Genomic DNA, 27,432 nt, shown 5'->3' on the forward strand with positions numbered 1-27,432 from the left:
TAATCTTTAATCAGCCTCTTACTTAGGATGGGGAGCCCTGGAGGTAAGTTTGTTGTCAAACAAACGAAAACACTCTCCTTGTTTTGGGGCAGAGCAGCTATAGACAAGGCTGTATCTGTTTGGGAAAGGAGAAAAAGCATAGCTGGGCCTTCGAGCAGCTCCTCCAGGCGAGTGGTGCTGGAGCGGTATGGAGAGCTTCACATGGGCAGCCACAGAAACTCCCCTCCACTGAATGTCTGCATGATGCTTGTGTTCATTGTTCGTTCGTCATTAACATCTAATTTGCCACTTAGGCATTGTTGAGCAAACATCCTGCTATGATGTCCTAAGAGCCAGAAGTATATACTAGTAAGTAACTAGTATGTACAAAGTTATACTAGAAGTGATAAGGGGTGACATTATCTTCTATGACCACTTCCTGTTGACATCTGGGTGTCACAGTTGGGGACCCAAGAAAACTTGAATGCTGGCCAAAGTCAGGAAAAGCAGGCTCTGTGGTTCCTGTCCCAGCTCTGTTGGGCAGAGATAGGAAAGGAGACAGGGAAGCGTGGACCTGGCTGGAGCAGCCTGTGAGGCTGGACCCCTGGGGTAGGGTGCTGTGGCGCTGACCCCTGGAGCTGGCCGAGTTGATTTTAAATCTGCTGGGACAGATCACTAGAGAGAGAAGTTAAAGTTAAGGAATTTAGGGGAAATTTTTAATCCAGGGTGTACATTTGAAATTTCCTGGCCTACGATCCTGGTAGTTGGCTGAGGGGAGTCCCAAGACCAGGGGAGAAAGAGACCTCCTACCCTCACACGTAGGCAGTAGATGGGAAACTTAGGCTGTTGGGTGACAGTATTTATATGGAGTCTATTTTACCTGGGAGAGGACAATTCAAATCAGTTCCATTCAACTTACAAGAATTTTAAGTTTATCAAAAGATAAAATTTTACATATGTTAGCATTACCACTGTGTAATTTCTATTGAGATCCACATTGCAGAAAAGTCAATAGACTCATGTGTTTGAGTCATAGTAGGAGCTCGGAACCCAACAGTGATTCAATAAGTATACATCAAGTAGGTCCTGAGTCTATTAAACATAATAGATCCTTACTGGCTACCTGACAATCAAGCTCTGTGGACAGCCTTTGGCCATCAGGCCCAAAAGATCCAACAGACCTTCCTGTGGAGGAGGAGCTTGGAGGACCAGTCTATGTTGTCTAGGCAAAGTGGGCCAGTCAGCTCCCCAGTATCGCACTTGGTCCTCAGTTCGTAGAGGCTGTGCTGTGGGCAAGGTGAAGGGCAGTGTTTCACAGAAGCTGTCCTTGCCACAGTTAAAGCATGTTCCAGGTGGAGTTCTTCTGTGACCCATCATCTTCTTTGGAGACCTTGAGGTCACTGCTAGGATCTGGAGGTGTCTGTCAGTCAGAGTAAAATTTTTTTGCATTAAACATTTTAAAAGCCATATTCAGCAGATCTCCAAAAAGTTTTGAGGATCATTGTTTATTAAGTAGATGAGTGGTGGTGGCTCAGGCCTTTAATTGCAGCCCTTGGGAGACAGAAACAGGCGAATTCATGAATTTGAGGCTCGCCTGGTCTACAGAGAAAATTCCAGGACTGCCTGGGCTACATGGAGAATTCTGTCTCAAAAAAAACCACAAAATTAAAAACAAAAAAAAAAAACCCAAAAAACAAAAGGCATCCGTGGTGGTGCACCACTCGAAGTTTAACCCCCAATTTTTTTTTTTTTTTTTTTTTTTTTTACGAGACAGGGTTTCTCTGTGTAGCCCTGGCTGTCCTGGAATTCACTTTGTAGACCAGGCTGGCCTCGAACTCAGAAATCCGCCTGCCTCTGCCTCCTGTTTGCTGGGATTAAAGGCGTGCGCCACCACAGCCAGCTAAACCCCAATTTTTGAAGTGAAACTTTTTTACTATGAAAATGAAATTATTAATCGTAGTGTACCATTATCATGGGGCTTTTTAGTGTGACTTAGTTTATCCTAATAGCTAAAGTTCAACAAAGGGAGCTAGAAAAATCAGCCAGATTTCTGGTGTTGTGACCCTGGAATTCATAAATCTTCTTTTTCAAATATAATTATTAAACACATGTTGATATTTGTCTAAATTTTTTAGAAAGCCTGGTGTTGAAAAGTTAACAAAGATCTAAGTAGTTAAATTAACTGTTGTTAATCTAAGTATATATGTTTATAATCTTATTTTTATCATCATGCAAAAGTCAATACTAATCCAAAATGTTTTGTAGACTTGTTGTTTTCTTCCTCTAAAAAGAATCGGCAATAAACTGAGGGCTCAGCAGGACTTATTACCTGTGGTCATCTTAAGATGGTGACAACATAGTACATGTACCTTCCTTTAACCTTAGTGAAGACGGCAGTCAGCCATGCAGCTTCTTACATTTTGATGAGGTCATCAGGTATGATGGAAGAGAGTCATGTGGTTGGTTGCTAATAAATAACCTTTTTTACAACAGGAGTAGAGCATGGCGTGGTAGCACACGCTTTTAATCCCAGCACTTGGGAGGAAGAGGCAGGTTGATTTCTGAGTTCGAGGTCAGCCTGGTCTACAAAGTGAGTTCCAGGACAGCCAGGGCTATACAGAAAAACCCTGTCTTGAACCCCCCCCCCAAAACAAAAACAAAACAAAACAAAAAAAAAAACAGGAGTTGAACCCAAGAGTTATGTATACAGTATATTTTAGGCAAGAGTTGGGTCATTCATATATATATATATATATATATATATATATATATATGTACACACACACCCATTTATAGATTTTTAATTAGAAGCCTTTTGTTAAAAGTTTGAAGCCAAATTTTGTTACAGATTTTATAGAGTATTTAACCAAATCCAGTGAATTTACAATTCTGAGATGAGTTTGCAGCATAGTCTTAAAAGATTTCTTGAGAGCCGGGCGAGGTGGCGCACACCTTTAATCCCAGCACTCTGGAGGCAGAGGCAGGCGGATTTCTGAGTTCGAGGCCAGCCTGGTCCACAAAGTGAGTTCCAGGACAGGCAGGGCTATGCAGAGAAACCCTGTCTCGAAAAACCAAAAAAAAAAAAAGATTTCTTGAGAGCAAAGCAGAGAAAACATCGGGATAAAGATTTAAGAATGGAAATTTTTAGAACCATAGCAATAAGAGGCTTTTCAGTCATTTCATTGTCCTGGCAGAAGTTGTTATAATCTGTGAGAATTTGAAACTTGAGTACGCCATTTTGTTGCTCATTCTATATTGAGGCCACTTTTTTTTCTTTAAGACAGCAAGACTTGCCGGGCGTGGTGGCGCACGCCTTTAATCCCAGCACTCAGGAGGCAGAGGCAGGTGGATTTCTGAGTTCGAGGCCAGCCTAGTCTACAAAGTGAGTTCCAGGACAGCCAGGGCTACACGGAGAAACCCTGTCTCGAAAAACCAAAAAAAAAAAAAATAAAAAAAAAAGACAGCAAGACTTTAAGAAAATCTGTGAGTTGAGAAATGATTTGAGTCCCTGGAAAAAAGGTGGAAGGGTCTCAAAAATAACTCCACCCCAGGGAGGGTTAGGTAGCTAAGAGACCAGTGAGCCACAGGGACAAGGGGACAAGAAGGGAGGGACAACTAGAGCTCCAGAGTCCATGGTTGCAGTTGTAGAGGCTTTGGGCATTGCAGCTAGGCGGAGGGAGGTAAGGAAGTGTCAGGCCCAGGAGGGCACAAGGAGAGGTGGAGCGGGCCAGGAGTCTTTTCTGGGCCAGGAGAGATGGCTCAGTAGATGGGAGCAGTGGCTATTCTTTCAGAGGACCCAGGTTCAATTCCTAGAACCCACTTGGTAGATCCCAACTGTCTGTAACTCCAGCTCCATATGATATCCTCCTTTGGCCCCCTCAGGCACAATGTCCTTGTGATTTGTGTCACAAGACTCATTACACACACATACGTCTATTCATTCGACATAGGGAGCCCAGGCCGGACCAAAGTACACATACCATGAACAAAGTTCAACTTGTTGAACCAGTGAGGTGTTTTTTTGAAATTTATTTATTTTATGTATATGAGTACATTGTAGCTGTCTTCAGACACACCAGAAGAGGGCATTGGATCCCACTACAGACGGTTGTGAGCTACCATGTAGTTCCTGGGAATTGAACTCAGGACCTCTGGAAGAGCAGTCATTGCTCTTAACTGCTGAGCCATCTCTCCAGTCTGATCCAATGAATTTTATTGGGGTTAATTACAGAAGTAGAGATGACTCAATGACAGCTGAATCACCCAAAACCCACTCCAGCATGGGTGACAGCTCACCAAATCTGGAAACCTAGAGCACACTACAGGCAGCTAAACAGTTTGGGGTGTTCTTTCTATGTGGGCCTGTTGATCTAACCTTCTTCCAGGCTGCTCTGCTGGTTTCTGCTTCTTAGGATGCTTGGCTGATCCTTTCTGTTTGCAGCTTGACTTATCTTGACTCACTCTTAGCCCTTACGATTGTTTCCTCTTAGGAAGGAGGGATCTAGTGAGTTTGTTCAGTTTCAGGGACTTCCTAAAGCTATTTTTGAATTATTTTCTAACTTGCACGAAGAGCTTCCCTGAATGATGGGATGCCTTGATCTTGGAGAAAACTGCTATACAACAGTGTGGTACACAGACATACATGTTGGCATAACACTCATAGACAGGAAATAAATGTAAATAAATCTAAAGAAAAAGGAAAATATCTTCAACCTATTACAAAGTGTACTGGCTGGTTTTGTGTGTCAATTTGACACAGCTGGAGTTATCACAGAGAAAGGAGCTTCAGTTGATTAAATGCCTCCATGAGATCAAACTGTAAGGCATTTTCTCAATTAGTGATCAAGGGGGAAAGGCCCCTTGTGGGTGGGACCATCTCAGGGCTGGTAATCTTGGTTCTGTAAGAGAGCACGCTGTGCAAACCAGGGGAAGCAAGCCAGTAAGGAACATCTCTCCATCTCTCCATCAGCTCCTGCTTTCTGACCTGCTTGAGTTCCAGTCCTGACTTCCTTGGTGATGAACAGCAGTATGAAAGCATAAGCCGAATAAACCCTTTCCTCCCCATCTTGCTTCTTGGTCATGATGTTTGTGCAGGAATAGAAACCCTGACTAAGACAAAAAGTTATCTTTTAACTATTGCTATAATATTGAAGGCTCCTGGGAATTTGATAACTTGTTGGTCATGGCCATGTGAGCAGCTCTTTTTCTGAATATTGTCACCTTTATCTTTTGTTTTATTTTTACCCAGAACAAGATGTAGGGGAGCAGTTATGGTCAGGGTGTTCTGGTACGGTTAGGAAGCATGAGAAAGGAACTTGAATGGCTGAAGTGAGTTCCAGAACAGCCAGGGATACACAGAGAAACCCTGTCTGGGAAAAACCGAAAAAAGACCAAAAAAAAAAAAAAAAAGAAGAAGTTATTTTCATGGCGGTTGTATAGTAATGTTTGAACTAACAACTCATCTCTCTTCATCTGAGCTGTGTTAGATTTTAGTGTATTTCTTTCTTGTTACATTGTTGAAAGGTCTTGCTAGACTTATTTGTTATTTTTGTTTTGTTTGTTTCTGATGCTGACAATAAAACCCAGAACTAATACTTACAAAACAAGTGTTCTCCATTCTAGTGCATCCTCATTCATGGCTTTGATTTTTTAAAGAAATGAATGAAGGGCAGCTGGAATGGAGAGGGCTGGCTTAGCAGGGCACTGAGAGACCAAGTGCTATACTTTTGGAATATACTTTGTTCTGTTGGTGTTAGGAAGAGTGTCAGCCAAGGACCGCCAAGACAAAGTTCTCAGCACAAAGGAGATTTATTTGCCCCAGAGAGACAGAGAGCAGGGATAAAGGACAAAGACAGGAGATAGAGGATAGCTGAGAAGGGGAAGGGTACAGGGGAAAAGTGGGAGGAGTCTTTCTCCCAGAAGACAAAGGACTGCCTCTGAATTGAGAGGAGACAGACAGGGTCCATAGGCAAGTTGTGGTTTATAAAGGTACAAGGGAAAAGCCTGTGTTAGGATGAGGTGTTTTAATTTTAAGTGGGCATCTTAATTAGGTGACCTAAAGGGAACTTTTTGATTGCTGGACTTAAATACTTTGTCAGCCTCAAGAGGAGGAAGTAGCCAAGTAAAGGAATCAACCTTGCTGGCTAGCTCTAATGGTTGTTAGCAAGCAGGAAGGAATGGGAGAGAGGGGCAAGGCCTGCCGGAGCCATGCTTGCCACACTGGAGCTAGCTAGAGTCCCTCCAATTTGGAAGAAGTCATAAAGTAGTACGTGTTAGTATAATGCAAGGATGATGAAGTCCCACTAGCCTGTGGCATTGTACTACACTGTTGTTTCTCTGCTTCTAGATTTTCATTTCATTTCTTTTCTCTGTGTGTTTTATACAGAGAAGTAATTGTGTTACAGTAAGGTGGAAAACATTTCAGAATATTCTTTGGAATAGTTGGAGATTGACCCAGGGCTTCAAGCATTCTAGATATGAGCTCAAACTATCCTCTAACACCAGACTTCTTTTATTTGAATACAGTGCTAACAGTCAAGGGAAATATTTGCTTAAGGGTCAAGAATAGTGAGCCATCGTTATCAAAGTAAAACAGATGTTCATGTTTTGTTGTTACAAGGAATTTGCTGTTTTGTGGACCTAGGAGAAAATGCATGTTCTATCCTTGTTGGGAACAGGTTTGAGGAGCCGTTGGCCAACTTACTAAATGAGCGGCACCGGACAGTGAAGGAGCTGCTGGAGCAGCTGAAGATGAAGAAACCCTCAGTCAGACAGCAGCCTGAGGTGGAGAAGCTGAAACCGCAGGAGGAGGCAGCCCATCAGACTCTGGTCCTCGACCCAGCACAGAGGAGCAGGCTTCAGCAGCAGATGCAGCAGGCAAGGCTTCTCTCTTTGTCTGTATTTGCATTATTTCTTGGCTTAGCACTGAAGCCAGAAGTGAGCAGTGTGGTAAAGTCAGAGGTGGCTGTCCTACTTCCTGTTGGAACCATGGGCCATAGGACCGTCTGTTTGCTACGACCTTGAGAGAACTTCATGTTCGTGGCCTGTGGGTCAGGTAGGAAATCAAATAAAGACCGAGATAATGTGTAGGATTGGAGATTTCAGAATTCTTAGTATTACATTCAAACTCAAATATCTGCCTGTATTAGTTTTTCTTGTTTCATTCTTAGTCTCTCTAGTTTGAGGGTCAAGTTTGTCTGAGTTTGGTTTTGGCCAAAGGAACATAACTCAAATATGCCAAGATCATGCTTTGCTCGTCTTACTGAGAAGCAAGATACATGTGGTACAGTTGGAAACATTATAATGTGTCTTTTTTTTTTTTCCTTCCCAGCATGTTCAGCTGTTGACACAAATCTACCTTCTCACCACCTCCAACCCCAACCTCAGCTCCGAGGCCAGTACCACCAGAATATTTCTTGTAAGGTTCCATACGTCCATAACTCGGAAGATTTAAGTATGAAATCCGTTTAACTGTTAATGTTATGCACGGGTTGTCATCTACATCTCTTCTTCTTCTCTCCTGGATGTGTTTGTTCACTGTACCTGCCTGTCCTGTGACTTCCTCTGTTTGCATGACAGAACACTAAGTCTGGGGAAACTTGAACACCATTTAAATTGCATCCTCCTCATCTTGAGAATTTTTTTTTTCTTTTTTGGAGACAGGATCTCTTGTAGCTCAAGCTGGCCTCAGACTCATGAGTTTTCTTCATTGTCCTGCCTCGACTCGATCAGAACTAGAGTTACAGATGCCCACTACTGTGCCCAATTTATGGGCACTGTGGGTATATCCCAAGGCTGCTTCCTGTGTGTTAGGCAAGCATTCACTCACTGAGCTCCGTGGCCTTTGATACTCCTCTTTTTATTTATTTATTTCATGTATACGAGTACACTGTAGCTGTCTTCAGACACACCAGAAGAGGACATCAGATATTACAGATGGTCCTGAGCCACCATGTTGTTGCTGGGAATTGAACTCAGGATCTCCAGAAGAGCAGTGCTTGTTCTTAACCAGTGAACTATCTCTCTAGCCCCCTGAAAGATTTATACATTTTACTGGGTCCTCCCGCCTTCCCACTCTGCTTTCTTCCTCTTTTTCCCCCCCAGTCCTTTCTCATTCTTTCTCTTATCTCAAGGAGGTAAGAAAGAAGTTCCCATTGGGAGGGGCTTTCTGAGAGGAAAACTCTGGACAAAGCCATTGTGGTTTCATGGTGTGCTTGCCAATATGCCAAACTTCCTCTGTGGTAATAGAGGCTTTGCACTTCTTGTGTTCAGAAGATGGTGAGAAAAAATAGTTTTTGACACATTATCAAAAACCTTTTGAAAATTAGATTTATTTTATGTCTATCACTATTTTGCCTACTACTGCACAACATGTGTACTTGATGCTTGTGGAGACCAAGTGACAAATCGCCTCGAACTGGAGTCATGGATGTTCTGTGAGCCACCACATGGGTGCTGGGGACTGAACTTGGGTCCTCTATAAGAGCAGCAAGTGCTTTTTAACTGCTGAGCCAGCTCTCCAGACCATATGAAATTTAAAAAGAAAAACAAAAAACAGGAGGCAGCTCAGGTGGTGGCGCATGCCTTTAATACCAGCATTCAGGAGGCAGAGGCAGGCGGATCTCTGAGTTCGAGGCCAGCCTGGTCTACAGAGTGAGCTCTAGGACAGGCAGGGCTGTTACACAGAGAAACCCTGTCTTGAAAAGAAAAATAAAAACCAACACCCTCCCTTCCCCCCCCCCCCAAAAAAAAAAAGAAAAAGAAAAAAAAAGCCAAATCTAGAGGTGTGGTGCTGCTGTTCATTTTCTGTACTGAGTATTTGGTGAATGAGAACGGAGGAGCCTGAAGTAGTCTGTTCAGGCCTAGAGAGCAAGACTGTCTTGAAAAGCTGGGTCTGTGTGGGGGAACCTAATATCCTGCCATTCTTCCTCGCCACAATGCTGAGCTTAAATCTAGGGCTTTTAGCATACATTGTGATGGCTCAGCTGCCGAATCGTCCATGTACCTGGCGAGCAGAACATGCAGTGGACGGCTGAGGAGTGTTACAGCCCGAGACTTAAACAGCAGGGCCTGGGGCTGCTTCTCCAAAGGACCTGGGTTCAATTCCCAGGATGCATTTGGCAGCAGCTCACAACAGTCATAACTCCAAGTGTCAGGGAGTCTGATGCCCTCACAGACATACATGCAGGCAAAACACCAATGTGTGTAGAATAAAAGTCAGTAAATAATTTAAAAAAAAAAAAAAGACAAATGACTGTAGATCTAGTTCCTGAGTGACTGAGGCCAAAGACAGATTTTATAATGGAATGATATCAGTAAAGATTGCCGCCTGCCCCTGATCTTGTTGCAGGAAGGTCCCTTCCCCCTTAAGAGCTTGAGGACTGTGGTGTGGTGTTAGCTGTCTGGAGTTACCTGAGAACTCCTTTGTGTCCTTTCTTCCCAGAAAGAGCTGGGCACCTTTGCTGAGAATTCCATTGCCCTTCACCAGCAGTTCAACCCCAGGTTCCAGACCTTATTCCAGCCTTGTAACTGGATGGGAGCTATGCGGCTCATTGAAGACTTCACCCAAGTCAGCATTGACTGCAGCCCTCATAAAACCGCCAAGAAGACTGGTAGGAGATGACTGTGTCAAGTCCAGGTTGAGATTGGCAGTGAAAGACTCGAGTCTTTAATGTGTTTGCTGTGATTCTTAGGGCACAGGAGATTTGTAATTTATTCTCTCTGTCTTCTATACATTCAAGGAGACCGGGCATGTAGCTCATTGGTAAAGTACTTACCTATACGGAGAGACAAATGTTCATAGTTCATTTCTAACTTGAGGCTTAACTCCCACAGCACTATTACATTCAAGTTGGGAATGTCACTGCTACTTTCTATATTTTTTAAAATTGTATTTATATATCTAATTCCGCACGCGTGCGCACACACACACACACACACACACACACACACACACGAAGAGAGAGGAGAGGAAGGGAGCACACATACCATAGTACACCGGACAGCTTTGGGTGTTGTTTCTCCCTCTACCTTGTGGGTCCCAGGAAGTGAGTTCAGGCCATCAGCAGGCCCAGTAGCAGGTTTGTCTACTGAGACATCTCACTGGCACCCAGAGGGAATAACCAAATTGTAATTTTTTTATCTGGAAAGAACAAACGTCTTGTTGAAGATCTTTTTGTCTTGTAGAGACTTTTTTTTTTTTTTTTTCTTCGAGACAGGGCTTCTCTGTGTAGCCCTGGCTGTCCTGGAACTCACTCTGTAGACCAGGCTGGCCTCAAACTCAGAAATCCACCTGCCTCTGCCTCCCACGTGCAGGGACTAAAGGCATGCGCCACCACGCCCGGCTGCGTGTGTGGGTTCTCTTAGTGCCTTGTGTGTCTGTGTCAGTGGAGAAAGTGTACCTTATAGGAACAGACAAGAGAATCAGCTTGGCAGACCTCCTGTTAGCAAGTGTTACGTTGGAGTGACTAGAAACTTGAGGGGTCAAGTACGAGGAAGAGCCTGTGTGAGTGCTGTGTGGACTTAGGCCTTGGTGGAACTCTTTGGTCCTTGGATCATATCTATCTCAGATGTTCTTTCTTACAGCCAGTGAATTTCCCTGTTTGCCAAAGCAAGTGGCTTGGATCCTGGCCACAAACAAGGTTTTCATGTATCCAGAGCTCCTCCCAATATGTTCCCTGAAGGCCAATAATCCTCGGGATAAGACCATCTTCACCAAGGCTGAGGACAAGTACGTATAGTGAAGCTGACATTAGTGCAGTAGCGAAAGTAGAGACAGTGGTTTGAGAAGCTTGGGGCAAATAAGAATTGTGTAACAAGGACATAGACCAAAGAAAAGCCATGTAGAGACAGGAGTTTATCTGTTTCAGTCCTGTCTTTCCCAGGGGATGCCATACATACTGTTAAAACTTTATTCTGATTTTATTTTTGAGTATGGGTGTCTTGCCTGCTTGTATGTCTGTGCAGCTTGTGCGTGACAGTGCTGGCAGAGGCCAGCAAAGGCCTAGGAGCCACCATGTGGGTGCTAACTGAAGCTGGGTCCTCTGCAAGAGCAGGCTGTGCTCCTAAGCACTGAGCCCTCCAACACACACACACACACACGCACACACGCACACACAAACACACACACACACACACATATACACACACACACACGTACACACACACACACACACCTTTGGTCTTTTTTTTTTAATTTTTTTGTTCTTAGCCTTTAGTTTTCTGATGCTCCCACTTCTAATTTTAAAATCCTACAAAAGCCAAAAAAAACAAAAACAAAAAAAACCAACAGCCCTAAATACAGTGAATTGCTGAGTGATGGTGGCACATGCCCTCAATCCTAGCTTTTGGGAGGCAGATACAGCCAGTCTGGTCTACAAGGAAAGTTCTAGATCAGCCAGGGCTACACAGGGAAAACTTGTCTCAAAACAAGACAATAGCAAAACAAAACAGAAGAACTTCAGATTGTCATTTTATGCTTGAGTTATTCATGATTTATTTATTGTTGTCTGAGTTAGGCACTCATGGATCCAAAGCTAGATTTGTATCAGCCATATTGCTGTGGATGACCTTGAACTTTGAACCCTCCGGCATCCACATCCTAAGAACTGTGATTTTAGGGTTTTTTTGTTTTGTTTGTTTGGGTTTGTTTTTTTATTTTGGTACTGGAATTTGGTTTTTGGGTTTTACCTTTGAGGGAGGGGTTTGGATACAGAGTGATATCATTCATGTAGCCTGTGCTAGCCCCCAATTATAGCAGTACTCCCCCCTCAGCCTCTCAAGTGTTGAGATTGCAGGAGTGTGCCACCATGCCTGGGATGACTTTTTCTGAGGTGTAATGCTCTTTTGCTTGTTTGTGAATTGTATGCTGTCTCATTTGTGCTTGTTCAGTGCTGTTTCTCAGGTCTTCTATTCTCTTGAAACCAGTCTAGGGCATGAGAGAGTTCAATCCCAGGGTCTTCCATATGTTAGGCAAGCACTGTAACCAATGAGTTAGCTTGTGCCAGGGAGCCAGGCTGGTCTTGACCTTGGCATCTCCTGCCTCAGCCACCTCGGTGTTCAGAGTATGCAGTTGCTTGAATTTTTTTTTTCTGTCACCAAGAATGTTAGTGCTTTAAGCATATTTATTTTCAGTAGTGCTGGTGATTAATCCAGGGTCATTGAGCTTTTCATGTTTGGTTATTAAAATACGCAGTGATCTGTAACTCTCTAAGGGTGTGGGAGGAGGCTGTGAAGCATGCAGGTTGAAGAGCTCCTTGCAGAACCGTCTGTGACTTTGGTTCTCTCTCAGTCTGTTAGCTTTAGGACTGAAGCATTTCGAAGGGACTGAGTTTCCTAAGCCTCTGATCAGCAAGTACCTTGTAACTTGTAAGACTGCTCACCAGCTGACGGTGAGAATCAAGAACCTCAACCTGAACAGAGCTCCTAACAACGTGATTAAAGTGAGTGAGTGAGTGTGTGTGAAAACTCCCTCTGCCTCCTTTCCCTCTCAGCTGTCAGTGATGAGAGGCTTTTGTTATAAAAGTGTTTTATCCCTTTTCCTGGTAGCCCAGGTGTTTGGGAAGGTGGTAGGCTTACTGTGGTGTTACTCAGCAGGGTTGGAACTGACTTCTTGGTTTTTGGAATTAGGCCTAAATTACTAACTTTCAGTCATGGACTCCTGTCTGTCTTCCTCTCCCTGCTTTTCTGCCTCTTTCCTTCAGTGTTAGACACTGATGTCTCACTGAACCCTGTCCCTAGAACCCTTCCTTATTCATTCACTATTTCAAAAATAATTCGGGGTTGTTGTTGTTTTGGTTTTTTGAGACAGGGTTTCTCTGTGTAGACCTGGCCGTCCTGGAACTCACTCTGTAGACCAGTCTGGCCTCGAACTCAGAAATTTGCCTGCCTCTGCCTCCAGAGTGCTGGGATTAAAGGCGTGCGCCACCACTGCCCGGCTCCGCTTTAAAGGCTTTGTCATTTATATGTGCATCTGTGTGTGCCTGAGCATTTGTGCACTATGGTTATGCATGGCCTGTGGAGGTCAGAAGAGGGCACTGAATTCATTGCCCATTGTGGGCGTTGGAACTGAACCCAGGTCCAGTGTAAGAGCAGCAGAACTTTTTAACTATTGAGACATCTGTCAATCTTCCTGATTCATTTATTTATTTATTTATTTATTTATTTATAAATCACACTTATTTACATGGGCAGGGTTATACACATGTCACAGTATGCACATGAGGTCAGAGGACAACTTGAGGAAGTCGGTTCCTCCTTGTACCAGGCTCAAGCCTAGTGACTGCACCATTTATTCTAGTTATTAGCTAGCTTGTTTGTTTGTTTGAGGCATGTCTCTCAGTGTATGTTGTTCATTTATTTATTCACTGATTGATTGCGACTGAGTCTCTGTGGACCTTTGTCTGTCCTGGAGCTTACTATGTAGACCAGGCTAGTATACTGACCACATGGAGACCCTTTTTTCTCTGCCTCCCAAGTGCTGGCATAAAAGTATGTGTCACCACACCTAGCCCACTTACTTTTAAAATGAAACTAACATAATCTGTCTCTTTCTCTCTTCTTCTTCCTCCTCTATCTCCTCTTCCTCCTCCTCTTTCCCTGGGATTATAGTCAGGTTCCATCGTGTTTGGTTCATAGTGTCTTTTCCAGTTAACACTCTTACTTACTTAAAAGTAGTTTCTGGGGGGCAGGAGATATGGCTCAGCAGGTAAGAGCACTGACTGCTCTTCCAAAGGTCCTGAGTTCAAATCCCAGCAACCACATGGTGGCTCACAACCATCCAAATAATGAGATCTGATGCCCTCTTCTGGTGTGTCTGAAGACAGCTACAGTGTACTTACATATAATACATGAATAAATCTTTTTTAAAAAGAGCAGTTTCTGCATGTAAAATGAGATAAAGCTCTATATGCAAGTGAAGACATTTAATGAGATTATTTTGATCATTTACTTCTGTTCTTTCTGACCTAAACTTCCACGTTTCCCTACAGTGGGGGTCATTGAGAAAGATAGGTTTGAGTTTTAATGGTAATCAAAATGGATGTTTGCATTTAGATACTAAATAATTGCAAAATCTTCATTAATTAGAAATACTGTTTTTGAACTGCAGAAACATTCAGGATATACTCCTGATACATTTGTGTGTATGAAACTATCAGCCATCCCATTTACCAGTCTGAAAGAATATGACTTATACTCTGTGTTTTCATGTTTAGTTTTATAAGAAGACCAAACAGCTGCCAGTTCTGGTGAGGTGCTGTGAAGAGATCCAGCCACATCAGTGGAAGCCACCTTTTGAGAAGGAAGAACACCGGCTTCCATTCTGGTTAAAGGTCAGGCCTTCCTTCAAAATCTGTGTGAGGCAAAAGTCACTGACAGCTCCTGTAGGAGTTACATGATAATTTCCCAATGTAAATTCTGGACGAGTTTATAGAATTGAAATGTTCTTGTGTTAGAAAATTGATGCAGAGAAATACCCGTCTTGGAACCCTATGTTGCGGCTCCCTTTCAGTAGTGCTCAGAATCCAGAAAGCTAAGTTTTCCTTTCCCTTAACGTCTGCTGTGTTCTAGAGCAGAGTGTTCTTGTCCTGCAGGCCAGTCTACAGTCCATTCAGGATGAACTGCGGAACATATCCGAAGGCGCTACAGAGGGAGGAAGTGTGACCACAGCCACTGAGAGCAGCACCGATCAGCACTTACAGAAAGCCAGCCCTGCCCTGGGAGATGAACCTCAGTACCCACTGCTGCTACCCAAGGGTGTGGTGCTCAAACTGAAGCCGGGTTCCAAGCGTTTCTCCAGAAAGGCTTGGCGACAGAAGCGGCCATTGGTCCAGAAGCCCCTCCTTATCCAACCCAGCCCCTCTGTTCAGCCTGTGTTCAACCCTGGGAAAATGGCAACGTGGCCAACTCAGTCAGAAGTTCCTCCAAGCAACACAGTGGTCCAGATTCCTCATCTGATTCAGCCAGCCGCTGTCTTACAGACACTTCCAGGGTTCCCTTCAGTGGGGGTTCGTGGAGAAGATGGTTTTGAGTCTCCAACAGCACTGCCTGCTATGCCTTGTGGGTCTGAAGCCAGGACCACCTTCCCCTTGTCTGAGACTCAGTCAGCACCTCCTTCTTGCTCTGCACCCAAATTAATGCTGCCCTCTCTGGCCCCTTCTAAATTTCGAAAGCCATATGTGAGGCGGAAGCCCACAAGAAGAAAAGGAGCCAAGGTGTCCCCCTGTGTGAAGCCTGCTCCCATCATCCACCCGACACCCGTCATCTTCACAGTTCCTGCCACTACAGTAAAGGTTGTGAGCATTGGTGGTGGCTGTAACATGATCCAGCCTGTTAGTGCAGCTGTGGCACCAAGTCCCCAGACCATTCCTATCACCACTCTCCTTGTCAACCCCACTACTTTCCCCTGTTCATTAAACCAGCCCCTTGTGGCCTCCTCCATCTCCCCCCTAATTGTTTCCAGCAATCCTCTGACTCTTCCTGTGACATCTATTCCTGAAGATAAGGCCCAAGTGAAGTTGGATGTTGCTGAAGGGAAAAATGCTCCTCAGAACCCTGAGTCCAAATTAAAACCCCAGGAGCTAACTCCTCTCTGTACCACTGTCTTCTCCAAAGAGGAGCCCAAGTCCTGGCATTCTTCAGCAGATACGGGAAGCCAGGAAGCATTCTCTGAATCCAGTGCCTGCAGCTGGGCTGTTGTCAAAACAGAAAGCCAGGAAGGCTCTTCTGAAAAGAGTGCCTGTGGCTGGACGGTTGTGAAAACAGAAGATGGTGGGCATGCTGTGGAGCCATTGCCTCAGAATCTCCAGGACTCTCTGAGCTCTTCATCGAAGGATTTATTAAATATGGTCAAGATGGAAGCTCAAGATTGCATGGTGGAAATCTCCAGCAACTTTCCCAAGCAGGACATTGGGGAGGAAGTGAAAGAGGAATGCTCTATGGAATTAGACAGTGAGTCCCCACAGGAGAAGCCGAGTAGTGCCAGTGAGATGAGCAAACAGACAGTCCTGCAGAGGGAAGACATGCAGGCTGCCAAATCCCCTTCTGTGCCCCAAGACGCTGCTGCTGAGGGACGAACAAGTAGTCATGCAAGCAGAGGACTGCCAAAAAGCACTCTGTCCTCCATGGGCCAGGGCGGGGGGCTGAGCGGTCCTCCAGGGAAGCTTGAGGACTCGGCCAATGCTGACGGCCAGTCTGTGGGAACCCCAGCAGGACCAGACACTGGAGGGGAGAAGGACGGGCCTGAGGAAGAGGAGGAGGAGGACTTTGATGACCTCACCCAAGATGAAGAAGATGAACTGTCATCAGCTTCTGAGGAGTCTGTGCTCTCTGTCCCAGAGCTCCAGGTAAGGGCCAGCGCGGCTCCAAGTAGAATGGGGACTTGGTACAATGCTTACTCTATTACATTATAGCCATAAACCCTTACTTGACTTTTGAGTATCTGTGGAACATAGTTTTGACCTCTGTGTGAATTGCTGTGTATAGGGGACATGTTCTTTGAATTGAACTCATTGAAGTGTTAATTTGAGTTACTTGAGCACACTTAATTTTTTTTTAAATGTTTTACGCTATTCATTAATTTGTATGGTGAGTCTATGTGATGACATGTGCAGAGGTCAAAGGACCAGGTCACGTGGCTATCTCCTTCCATCATGTGGGTCCCAGGAGCTGAGCTCTGTGGTCAGACTCGATCGCAGGTGTCTATACCTGTTGAGTCGCCTCACTGACTGCCTAGAACATACATTACATGCCACAAAAACAAACAAATAAGCAAGCAAACAAAAACTCTTCATGGCAAGGACGCCATGGGTAAAGTTACCTGTCGCTCACCCTGGTACCACGTGGTATAATAGAGACTGACTATCATGAATTTTCCAGGGACCCGTCACATGTGCCATGGCATTCATGTTCCTCGGGGCTTGTACACAGCCATCAGCAAGTGTGACTTTAAAATAATAGCCCATAAATGCTGGAGAGATGGCTCTTCACTAAGGGTCACTTGTTCTTCCATCAGATGGCAGGTTTTAGTCACAGCACCCACATGGCTACTCTTGACCCATAGTAACTCCCGTTGGAGGGAATTTGATGCCATTTGCAGGCATGTGGTGCACAGATCTACACACATGCAAAACTTAAAAATGATACAGTAATAATTAAAAATAATTTTAAATAGTCATAAGAATTGAGGAATAGCTAAACAGTAGAGCTAGTGTACCTGTCGGGTATGGTGTTGCACACCAAGTCCCAGCACTTGCAAGGCAAAGGCAGGCAGATCTCTGCGTTCCAGGCCAGCCTGGTGTATATAGTTAGTTCCAGGACATCCAAGCAAATCTTGTCTTTAAAAACCAAAGCAAACCAAACCAAACCAACGTAGCACATGTACTTAACATGTGCAAGGCCCTGATTCAATCCCCAGCCATACAGAGATGAAGCAAAGGAATAAATAGAGGAGAAGGAGAAGAGAAGGTATAAAAAGTTGCTAAGCAAAGCTGTCCTCAGGACCTCAGGCTTCTCTGGTTCTCAGTGTTGGCCCTGCTTTGCCTCTGGCCTGGCTGCCTGCCCTGCGGTGTTCCCCAAAGACTTGCTGTTTCTCCTGGCCGTGTGCTCATGGTTCCACTCCTCTCTCCTCTTCCTCATTTTCTCTGTCTTAGCTTTTCTGCCATGCACCAGCAGGTAACTAAAAAGCCTGCCTATGTCTAATCCCTCTGCTAATGGTTGTAGCCATTTTTATTCAACCAGTATCTTTAAATTAAGGAACAAGGTTTGCACAACAAAAGATGGCATGCAGGAGAAATCACTCATAAGTAGACCTTCTGGTACACATTTTATCATTACAATGCAGAGCAGCAGACAAAACCTCAACAAAATGGTGCTTTTAGGAAACAATGGAGAAACTGACTTGGCTGGCATCTGAAAGGAGGATGAGTCAGGAGGGTGAGTCTGAGGAAGAGAACTCCCAGGAGGAGAACTCTGAGCCAGAAGAAGAGGAGGAAGAAGAGGCAGAAGGAATGGAAACCTTGCAAAAAGAGGATGAAGTGAACGATGAAGCCGTTGGAGATGCTGCCAAGAAACCCCCTTCTACCTTGGCCTCACCTCAGACTGCTCCAGAAATAGAGACCAGCATAGCCCCCGCAGGTAAGTGCAGCAGCTCTCCAAGCTGCATTGCCCAGAGACAGAGTGCAGAGTGCGCTTTGTCACCTGGAGCTTCTCTTCCTTCCCCAGACAGACGAGAACCGCCCCTCTGCAGAGCCTTAAATCCTCATCAACACCCGGTTTACACTAGGTTGCCCTTGTTTTTTCCGTGGTTCTTGCCTCTTGTGTGCCTGAGGCTAAGAGCTGTTTGGCCTTCATGTTCCTCCTTCAACTTCTCTTCTGTCGTTTTTAGGTAGCTCAGGTGGTATTTCTGTTAGGCCACCTCTCCCCCTTCCCAGCCTTGGACTCCTTTCTCAGCTGCAGAACTCCTGGTCAGCTTGCGTCCCGGACACTGTTGAAGGGCGTGTGGTGCACTGCGCAGTGCTGGTGCTGTCCTGGAGGCTGGCTCTGCTGCTGACCTAGCTATTCTTCCCTAGCTGTGCCGTGATATTAGTCGGAGTGCACGGGGTGGCCTTTACGCTGGATAGCACAGTTTCAGGGATTGAGAAGGAATCTTTTTCACTACTCCAAGGGGAGAGCATCAAAGCTGCTGGAAAGGGACGGAGCAGTCATCGGGCTCGAAACAAACGGGGAAGTCGGGCTCGGGCCAGCAAGGACACCTCCAAGCTGCTGTTGCTGTATGATGAGGACATTCTCGACCGGGACCCACTCAGGGAGCAGAAGGACCTGGCGTTCGCACAGGCTTATCTCACCAGGGTAGGCAACTGCTGCCATTCCTGTCAGTCTGCGCATTTGTAGCTGCTGCTTTGGAGGAAGAAGCTTTAAACATGATTGGGGCTGGGGGTGGGGGTGGAGGTAGCTTAGCAGCAGAGTACTTGTCTAGCATTCTAGCATGGGCAAGACTGGGTCAGCCCCAGCACAACCAAAAACTAAGTCTTTTCTCTAGGTGCACAGTAGACTTTGTGTCTGCCACTGCGTTCTCTAACAACCGGCAGGAGACGTGTGGCTTGGTCATCGGTGCCCCTACCCTCACTCATCTCACCTCTCTTTCACGCAGAGATTAGGCTATTGCCCCCCTCAATGGCAAGTTGTGACTTCCCAGATTGGGCTGACATAGGACCTTCACTGAACACTCAGGGTGTGCAGGCTGGGAGAGCTGGGCTCGGGAGCGAACCTCGGTCTTGCGTGTCTAGGCACACTGTGCCGCTTCCTCCTTAGTTAACTCAGCAAAGGGAGGCCCTCCGAGGGGTAGGCATGACTTTTTCCTTCTGTTATTGTTTTAGTAACATTCTAAGTTTGTGTATTCTGTACCTTGGTATGACGTGTCTTAGAATTCATATCCATATGCCTTACCTGGATGATGCAGTGCTGAAGTCAGAACCCGTGAAAATCAGTCCCTGGTTTTTAAAGGGTTAAAGGCTGTCCAGTTGCCCCTCCGAGGAAAGGAGTTGTGCCTTGCTGTTTGTTCTGTGTGTTGTTACTCCTTGGGTCAGAGGAGTGCCTGTGAAGGGAGCTCTCAGAGCCGTGTGAGCACAGCTGCCTTCTGTGCCCTTGTCGGTTAGGATTGCAGGCCCACAGAAGGATGCTGACCAGTGCAAGTATTCCTTGTAGGTACGTGAAGCTCTCCAGCACACCCCTGGCAAATACGAAGATTTCCTTCAGATCATCTATGAATTTGAGTCAAGCACCCAAATGCACAGCGCTGTGGATCTCTTCAAAAGCTTGCAAACCCTTCTCCAAGACTGGCCTCAGCTCTTGAAGGACTTTGCTGCTTTCCTGCTGCCTGAGCAAGCCCTGTCGTGTGGACTCGTAAGTCCACTTTGACGGGCAAAGACTTTACAGCTGACTCCGGGGCAGAGGCAGAGGGGCTCCAATGCAGCCAATCAAGACAGTTCCAGTTTTCCCGTTTGTTTACAGGGTTTTATCTGTAGTACAAGTGGAGATCTTGATACGTCACACTCTGCCCTCCCTTCTGAAAAGTACATTTAAAAATTTTTTTAAAATATATGGACTTTCTAGGTAGCCCCTGTTGGCCTAGAACTCATTGTTTAGGTGATGCTGCACGGAGATCCTCCTGCCTCTGCCCCTCAAGTGCTGGGATTAAAGGCGTGTGCTGTCATGCCCCATCTCCTTTATACTAAGCAATTGTTTAGTGTCAGACAAATCTTGATGCTAACAATAGCAATTAAAAAGATATTAATTTCTCTGCCCTCAAAAGAGCCTTCAGTCTCAAAAAAGTCTGTAACATAAGATCATAAAAATAGTCAAGTATATAGTACATTATCTTTTATGATGATAATTATTTCACAGAAAACTAGAGCAAGATAAGATAAGCAAGAGACTAGAGAATTGTAAATGGGCAAGGAGATGGTTTGTGTGTATGTGTATGTCTGTATGTAATGTCTATGTATGTCTGTGTGTGTGTATGTGTGTGTCTGTGTGTGTGCTTGTGTGTGTATGTGTCTGTGTGTATACATGCTTATAATTTCAGCACTCAGGAAGCTGAGCCAGAATGATTGCTGCTGATTCATAGCCAGCCTAGGTCTGATGCCTGTTCAGAATTCTGGATTCTGTGGTCCATAGTGAAAGCCTGTCTTCAAAAAGACCAAGAGTTGGAGACTAAGAGTTGAAATGGGAGGAAACACATGTTGTGCGTGGTGACTCCTAAGTAATTCCTGTGCTTGGGAGGAAGAGACAGGGAGTGAGAAGGGGGTGGGGGAATGAATATGAATATGCAATATCAGTTCTAGACTAGTCTTCTTGTTCTGACAGGTAGAAAAAGAGACAGGAATAAAGAGTAACCTCATCATTTTGACAGATTGGTGCTCATTTTATGGTGGCTTAACTATACATTTAATGTCCATCTTCCCTCTGGCTTTACTATTGAGGATCAAAGGAACTTATATGTAGAAGTAATTTGTACACTCTGACGTTCCATTTGGGTTTAAATATCTTATTTTATAATCCATAAAATAAAATAATGAAGAACTTTAGATATATATATCTCTTATTTGTTTTGAGATAATCCTCATGTGTACCCCATGCTGACTTTGACCTTAGAATCCTTCTGTCTCAGCCTCCTACTAGTAAGAGAGAGATACATATCTATTAAATCTTTCACATAACCGTTTCTTGGATTTTAAATAGACACCTGTCATGAGCAGTGCCTCTGACCCATTGCTCTTAGCTCTTCTCAGAGCCTTCCTGTCCGGCTTAGCTGTATAGTGACTCCTTTCTTGTCTTCCTTCCGCTCTGATAGTTTGAGGAGCAGCAGGCTTTTGAGAAAAGTCGAAAGTTCCTCCGGCAGCTGGAGATCTGTTTTGCCGAGAACCCCTCCCACCACCAGAAGATCATCAAGGTTCTTCAGGGCTGTGCAGACTGCCTTCCTCAGGACATCGCCGAGGTGCTTCCCATCCCACTTCCCGGCAGCTTGTTCCTTCCCGCTCGCTTTATTGATTCTATGTGTATGGTTGTGTTATGTACATATCTTTGTGCATCAGATGCATGCCTGGTGCCTGCAGAAGTTAGAAGAGGGCATTGTATTTCTTGGAACTAGAGTTACAGATGGTCATGAATTACCATGTACTGGGAACCTATCCCGGGCCCTCAAGTGCTCTTGTCTCCAGCACCCATGTCCTGCCTCCTAACCGTCACTTCTGTACCTGCCTAATGTGTTCCATATCATTTCCCTCTGGAGTACCATAAACTAAGGAGATGCAGAAAGCAAGGGTGTTTTTTGACTTAGCTACTATAGTATAGTATGAAGCAGAGGGACAATCCAGAGCCTGACTGCCACTCATCAGTGGTCTAGGAGAGAGGTTGAAGAAAGTGGGTGCTGAAGGGTTTGCTTATGCGGGGGACCAGTCAGGCAGGAATGGATAGTACTGTCTTTGGGAATTGCATTTGTGACTAATATTCTCCCTCCCTACCCAACTCCCACCGCTGTAGGCAAGCAAGCAGGGAAAAGCTTGAAAATTCTTATTTATCAAAGATAGGATGCATGGGCCGAGGAGATGGCTTACCTGGTAAACTTGTTAGCTGCCTGGTGTCTTAAATTAAACCCCTGAGACCTGAATGAGTTTGTGTTAATTAATTACTTTCCAAGGCACACAGTGGCCTGTGCGCACTCACTGCCAAGCCTGAATACCTGAGTTTGCTCCCTGGAATCCACATGGTAGAAGGGGAGAACTGACTCCTAGAAGTTGTTGTCATTTGAGTTCCACAGGTGTGCTGTGGTTTACACACACACACACACACACACACACACACACACACACACACACACACACACACACTTAATTTAAAAATAAAATAATTTAAAAATCAAAAAAGTTAGTTAGGCTCTGTCGAAGGCAGAATGTGGGCTTCATGGGGACGGGTTTAGCGCAGTCTAGGGGTGTTCTGCTGATGTCTTCTTAGCCTTCACAACTTTCCCCAGCTCAAGACACAGATGTGGCAGCTCCTCAGAGGCCACGACCACCTACAGGATGAGTTCTCCATCTTTTTTGATCATCTGCGCCCAGCAGCTAGCAGGATGGGTGACTTTGAAGAGATCAATTGGACTGAAGAGAAAGAGTATGAGGTATAGGTTGTCAAGGGGAAAGACTGCCTGGGGCAGGGGTTGGATCCCCAAGTCTACTCACTGCCACCAACTCTCATTTAGTTTGATGGCTTTGAAGAAGTGATACTCCCTGATGTGGAAGAGGATGAAGAGCCCGCCAAGGTGTCCACAGCCTCCAAGAGCAAGAGGCGAAAAGAGATTGGGGTCCAGCATCAAGATAAGGTATGCATGCTGTGGGGGAAATAGCTGCTTCTTTCTCGCTGTGAATTCTACTTTGTACTTATCAGTGGTGTGTATAGGATAGCTGCAAGTCTTAAGCTTGGAGATGCTTATGGGGCACACACCACAGGTGAGGCTGCCGTGGAGGATCCATGAGTAGTTGGGAGGAGCACCCATCAAGCCTCGTTAGAAGGAATCACAGCCAGGCATGATGGCATTCCTACCCCTCGAGGCTGAGGCAGGCATATTGTGCTGCTTCAAAGGTAGCTTAGGCTACATAGTGAAACCCTCCCTCAAGAAAGAAAGGGAACAAATACAAAACAATCAAGCAAAATACCCCTAGGTATTTCATGCTTTTATCCTAGCTCAGAGCTGCCATGTTTCTTACCTTTGGGGTTTTTTTTTTAACTTTTTCCCCTGGAAGAAATAATGATAATTTACAACTGGCAAATGTAGCAGTTGTATTATACGTGACAGCATCATATAGGTTATTAATTAGTTCATGAAATTGTCATATCAATACTGCAGTGGGTTTTACTTATGTAACTGAAGTGCATAGACAAGCTAATGCCAGAGTGAGACTCTTCATCTGTCAGTGTTGAGCTACTGATGTATATGACTTATTTCTAGTTGGAGAGTCTGCTCATACTTAGTACCAGAAAAGCCTTGGGCTAAGATGGATCACAGCCTGGTGACAAGAGATTGAAATCAGGTCCCTATGGTCAGACCTCCATATGTATGTTAGTGTGCATGTATGCACATATGTGTATGTAGTAGATGTAGTAATCTTAGAGAACAATGTGTTTCTGTGTAGGAAAATGTCAGTGTGAATGTAGGTGCACACAGAGACCGGAAGAGGCGGTTTATGTGCCTCTTACTTTGCGGACTCCTAAACTTAATTTCTCTGCAAGAGCAGTACGTAATTGCTTTTGCTACCGAGCCATCTCTTTAGTTCCCCCAAATTAATTTATTTCTAAAGATTTGTTGTTGTTGTAGTAAGTAGAGCTTATCTGTGTAGCCCTGGCCCTGGAATTTACTATATAGACCAGCTTAGCCTCTAGATTAGCTGTTTGTCTTCCTGATGATGTAATTAGAGGTGTTGGCGACTCTGGGGAGTGTTTGTTGTTTTACGTTCATGTATGTTGTGTGTATGGGGAATGCATGGACGCCATGGAACATTTTTGGTGGTAGAAGAAGACAGCTGGTTTTGATTTTCTCCTTCTGCCGTTTGGGTTCCAGGGACTCAACTCCGGCTCTCAAGCCTCAGGACAGGTTCCTTACCCACTGAGCCATCTCACTGGCCTAAGATGTTGTCTATCTGCTGTCTGCCTGTCTTTTTTTTTGGGGGGGGGGCTGTGGGGGGGTTTTGTTTTATTTGATACATTGTTTCTCTGTGTAGCCCTAGCTGTCCTGGAACTCAGGACAAGGCCTACTTTTGCCTTCCCAGTAAGGGAATCCAAGGCAAATCCCTCCACGCCCAATCAGAAGTCTTTAAATCTGTGGGTTTTCTTTTGTTTGCTTTTAAATTTAATTTATATGCTTACATGTTTGTCTGCATGTACATCTCTGTACCAACCATATTGTGCCTGGTGCCCATAGACGTCAGAAGAGGCCATCAGAGAGCCACCATGTGGGTACTAGGAATCAAACCTGGATGCTCTGAAAGAGCAGCCACTCTCTTAACTGCCAAGCTGTTTCTCTAGCTAACCTCTTTTAAAAAAAAAAAAAAACAAAAACCTATTTATTCATTTTACGTATATGAGTACACTGTAGCTGTCTTGAGGGCAACAGATCCCTTTTACAGATGGTTGTGAGCCACCATGTGGGTCCTGGGAATTGAACCCAGGACCTCTGGAAGAACTGGCAGCACTCTTAACCCCTGAGCCATCTCTCCAGCCCTCTAGCTAGCTAGCCTCTCTAGCCTCTTAAAGCCACATTTCTTTAGTGTCTGTCTGCAAAGCTTTTGAGTAAATAAATGGCCTTGAGAACTTGTGCATCGAGTTAATTACAGTTCTCGGGTTTTGGCTTTATTGAGTAGAGTCACTGTACAAAGCCATTTCTAAGAGTTTAGAGAATACACCAGGAGTCAGAAAGTCTGACCTGGATCTACTCTGGAGTTCCCCAGTGCATTTCTTCTTTAAAATCTGTTTGACTTAAGTTTGTCCTGGGCCTATGGCATGCCTCTTTCTTTGGATCATTGTGGACTCTTCAGGGATTCTTAAGGGACTGTAACCAGTGTCCCCTCAGTGATAAGATGGTACATTCTCAAAGAGGAGTGGGAGGCCTCTCAACTCAGCTGTTTCTCTCAGTTCTGAAAGTAGTGGGCGGCTAAGGAAGCCGGGGTTTGTTGTAGGACACCGAATGGCCTGAAGCAGCCAAGGACTGTTCCTGTTCCTGCCATGAGGGAGGTCCCGAATCTAAGCTGAAGAAGAGCAAAAGGAGAAATTGTCACTGCAGCAGCAAGGTGAGAAAGGCGCTTGATGTGGGGACTGCCCAGGCCTCGATGTCACTGCAGATGCTGGGGCTTTGTTGGCATGGGGCTGGGGGCTCACACCCTCCTACCTCTGCTCTGCCAGCTGGGAGTGAAGGTGTGTGCCAACACTCCTCATAGGTGCTGTTCTGCTACTACAGGTTGGTGTCTTTTTGAATTTATAAAGTGATCATATACATCAGATTATATGCAATACACAGATGTGCACATACATAAAATAAATGGACCCTTCTACAAAATCTAAAATGGAGCCAGATGCCTGGCCTGTAAACTCCGCATGAGAAGGAGGTAAAAGCAGGAAGATCAGAAGTTCTAGGTCATACTCAGCTACATCACAATTGTGAGGGCAGCCTGGGATGGTAACACCCTCTCTCAAAGCCAAAGGACATGGGCGGATTTTTCCTTTTGTTGTCATGGTTTGTCTTGTTGTTTGGTCTTGAGACAGTGACTTGTTACATAACCCAGCTTGACCCCAAACTCACCATCCTTCTGTCTGTATCTTTTGAGTTTTAGGACTATGGACATAAATCCCACACTCAATTTATGTGTAGCTGAGATCAAACCCAGGGCTCCTTTTATGGTAGGCAAGCACTCCACCGATTGAGCTACATCTTCAGCTTTAGATTTTTTTGCCTTTTTTTCTGAGGTGATGTTGGTTGCTTTTAAATTTTTAAGATAAAGCCTCATGTAGCCCTTGCTGTATTGACCATGTAGTGAGCCTTGGACTCCTGCCTCCACTGCTTAAGTGCTGGGATTACAGTTGGGTGTCTCTGTATATCCTTGACTGTCCTGGAATTTACTCTATAGACCAGGCTAGTGTCTAACTCACAGAGATCCATCTGCTTCTGCCTCCCAGGTCTTGGAATTAAAGGTATGCTCCCCAACTTCCTATCTGGATTTTCCTTTTTAAACAATCTATGACCTACGGCCATACCACCCTGAATGCACTCGATCTTGTCTGGTCTTGGAAGCTAAGCAGGGCGAGGCCTGGTTAGTATTTGAATGGGAGACCACCTGGGAATACTGGGTGCTGTAGGCTTTTTTTTTTTTTTTTTTTAAGGAAAAAAAAAACAGTCTTTGATTTGAATATGGTGTTCACATCTTGGGAGACAGAGACCAGGGGCTGGGAAACAAACACTGTATAGCATGGAGCGAACATAAAGCCTCAGTCTCAGAACACTGGTGGTTGGAGGGATAGTGCAGCAGTTAAGAACACTGGCTGGCCTTCCAAAGGCCGTTGCTTCTTTTCCCTGCACCTACACGGCAGCTCACAACTGTCTATAACTCCAGTTCTAGGGGATCCAGTGCTTTCCTCTGGACTCAGCACCATAGGCACATGGTGCACAGACATGAATATGCATAAAAATATGCATAAAATGAATATGCACAGCCATGATATGCATAAAATGAATAAAACTAATGCTTCTAGAAATGGAGAGTAAAACTGTAGTTAAAGTACTTCCTTATAGACTTGTTATTGTCTGGGGACATCCTCTATGAAGTCTGCTTCTGTGTGATATCATTGTGGGTAGGCCCTACAATTGTCTCCTTAGGTTTCCCTTTCTTTTCATCAAATAAACCTGTGAGCAAAACGGAGTAAAGATAACTTTGGATCTTCACAGTGAGTTGATTAGTATCACAAATGGAGTCCTCATTAGAAACAGACTCCTACTATTTAAAAGCATGCTGGCTGACTTGCTGAGCACCAGCAGAGGCCTTGCCTTGGGGAGGCCTGAGACATAGGAAGGTCAGGGCATTTTTAACCTAGAGTCGCCCTTGCAGGTCTGTGACAGCAAACCCTACAAGAGCAAGGAGCCCCCTGAGTTGGTGGGCAGTGGCCCCCTCCACGAGGCCAGTACTGTGCCTGGCAGTAAGGAAGCAGGGCAAGGCAAGGACATGTTAGAAGAGGAAATCCTGGAGGAGCAGGAGAACATGGAGGTGACCCAGAGTAAGACTGCCAGGACCACGCGAAAGGGAGAGGCACCTGCTCCAGGTAAGTGACTGACCACGCTACGGCTGCTGCTCCTGCCTTCTTTGCTTTTCCCCACACTGCAGCAAGCTATGTCAGCTGCTCTAACAGCTTTGCAGTGGT

The 27,432-nt window shown here is 45.1% G+C and overlaps 1 protein-coding gene, 2 long non-coding RNA genes and 1 pseudogene across 9 annotated transcripts in view; 2 read left to right on the top strand and 2 right to left on the bottom strand.

Annotated features, from left to right (window-relative positions):
• Gon4l (gon-4-like (C.elegans)) overlaps positions 1–27,432 on the top strand; it is a 74,893-nt gene that overhangs the window by 45,043 nt on the left and 2,418 nt on the right. For all 7 annotated transcript variants that reach the window (XM_006502237.4, XM_017319793.2, XM_017319796.2 and 4 more), the window contains 15 exons: positions 6,657–6,855; positions 7,310–7,396; positions 9,422–9,590; positions 10,564–10,708; positions 12,269–12,419; positions 14,193–14,309; positions 14,571–16,322; positions 17,856–18,111; positions 18,641–18,825; positions 19,681–19,878; positions 21,329–21,472; positions 22,508–22,651; positions 22,733–22,852; positions 25,203–25,313; positions 27,123–27,333. In XM_006502237.4, coding sequence (XP_006502300.1) covers positions 6,657–6,855; positions 7,310–7,396; positions 9,422–9,590; positions 10,564–10,708; positions 12,269–12,419; positions 14,193–14,309; positions 14,571–16,322; positions 17,856–18,111; positions 18,641–18,825; positions 19,681–19,878; positions 21,329–21,472; positions 22,508–22,651; positions 22,733–22,852; positions 25,203–25,313; positions 27,123–27,333 — 3,989 coding nt within the window. The remainder of the gene's footprint in view (positions 1–6,656; positions 6,856–7,309; positions 7,397–9,421; positions 9,591–10,563; positions 10,709–12,268; positions 12,420–14,192; positions 14,310–14,570; positions 16,323–17,855; positions 18,112–18,640; positions 18,826–19,680; positions 19,879–21,328; positions 21,473–22,507; positions 22,652–22,732; positions 22,853–25,202; positions 25,314–27,122; positions 27,334–27,432) is intronic.
• Positions 668–19,508, bottom strand: Gm40091. Its single transcript, XR_867449.3, has 2 exons — positions 19,423–19,508; positions 668–1,399 (listed from the first exon to the last, which is right to left on the bottom strand). It is a non-coding gene; the product is annotated as a predicted gene, 40091 (long non-coding RNA).
• Positions 5,915–10,196, bottom strand: LOC115489722. Its single transcript, XR_003954658.1, has 2 exons — positions 9,967–10,196; positions 5,915–9,755 (listed from the first exon to the last, which is right to left on the bottom strand). It is a non-coding gene; the product is annotated as an uncharacterized LOC115489722 (long non-coding RNA).
• On the top strand, positions 26,261–26,379 carry n-R5s197 (annotated as a pseudogene).

Source organism: Mus musculus, chromosome 3 (genome assembly GCF_000001635.26).
Source record: "Mus musculus strain C57BL/6J chromosome 3, GRCm38.p6 C57BL/6J".
NCBI classification, from domain to species: Eukaryota; Metazoa; Chordata; class Mammalia; order Rodentia; family Muridae; genus Mus; species Mus musculus.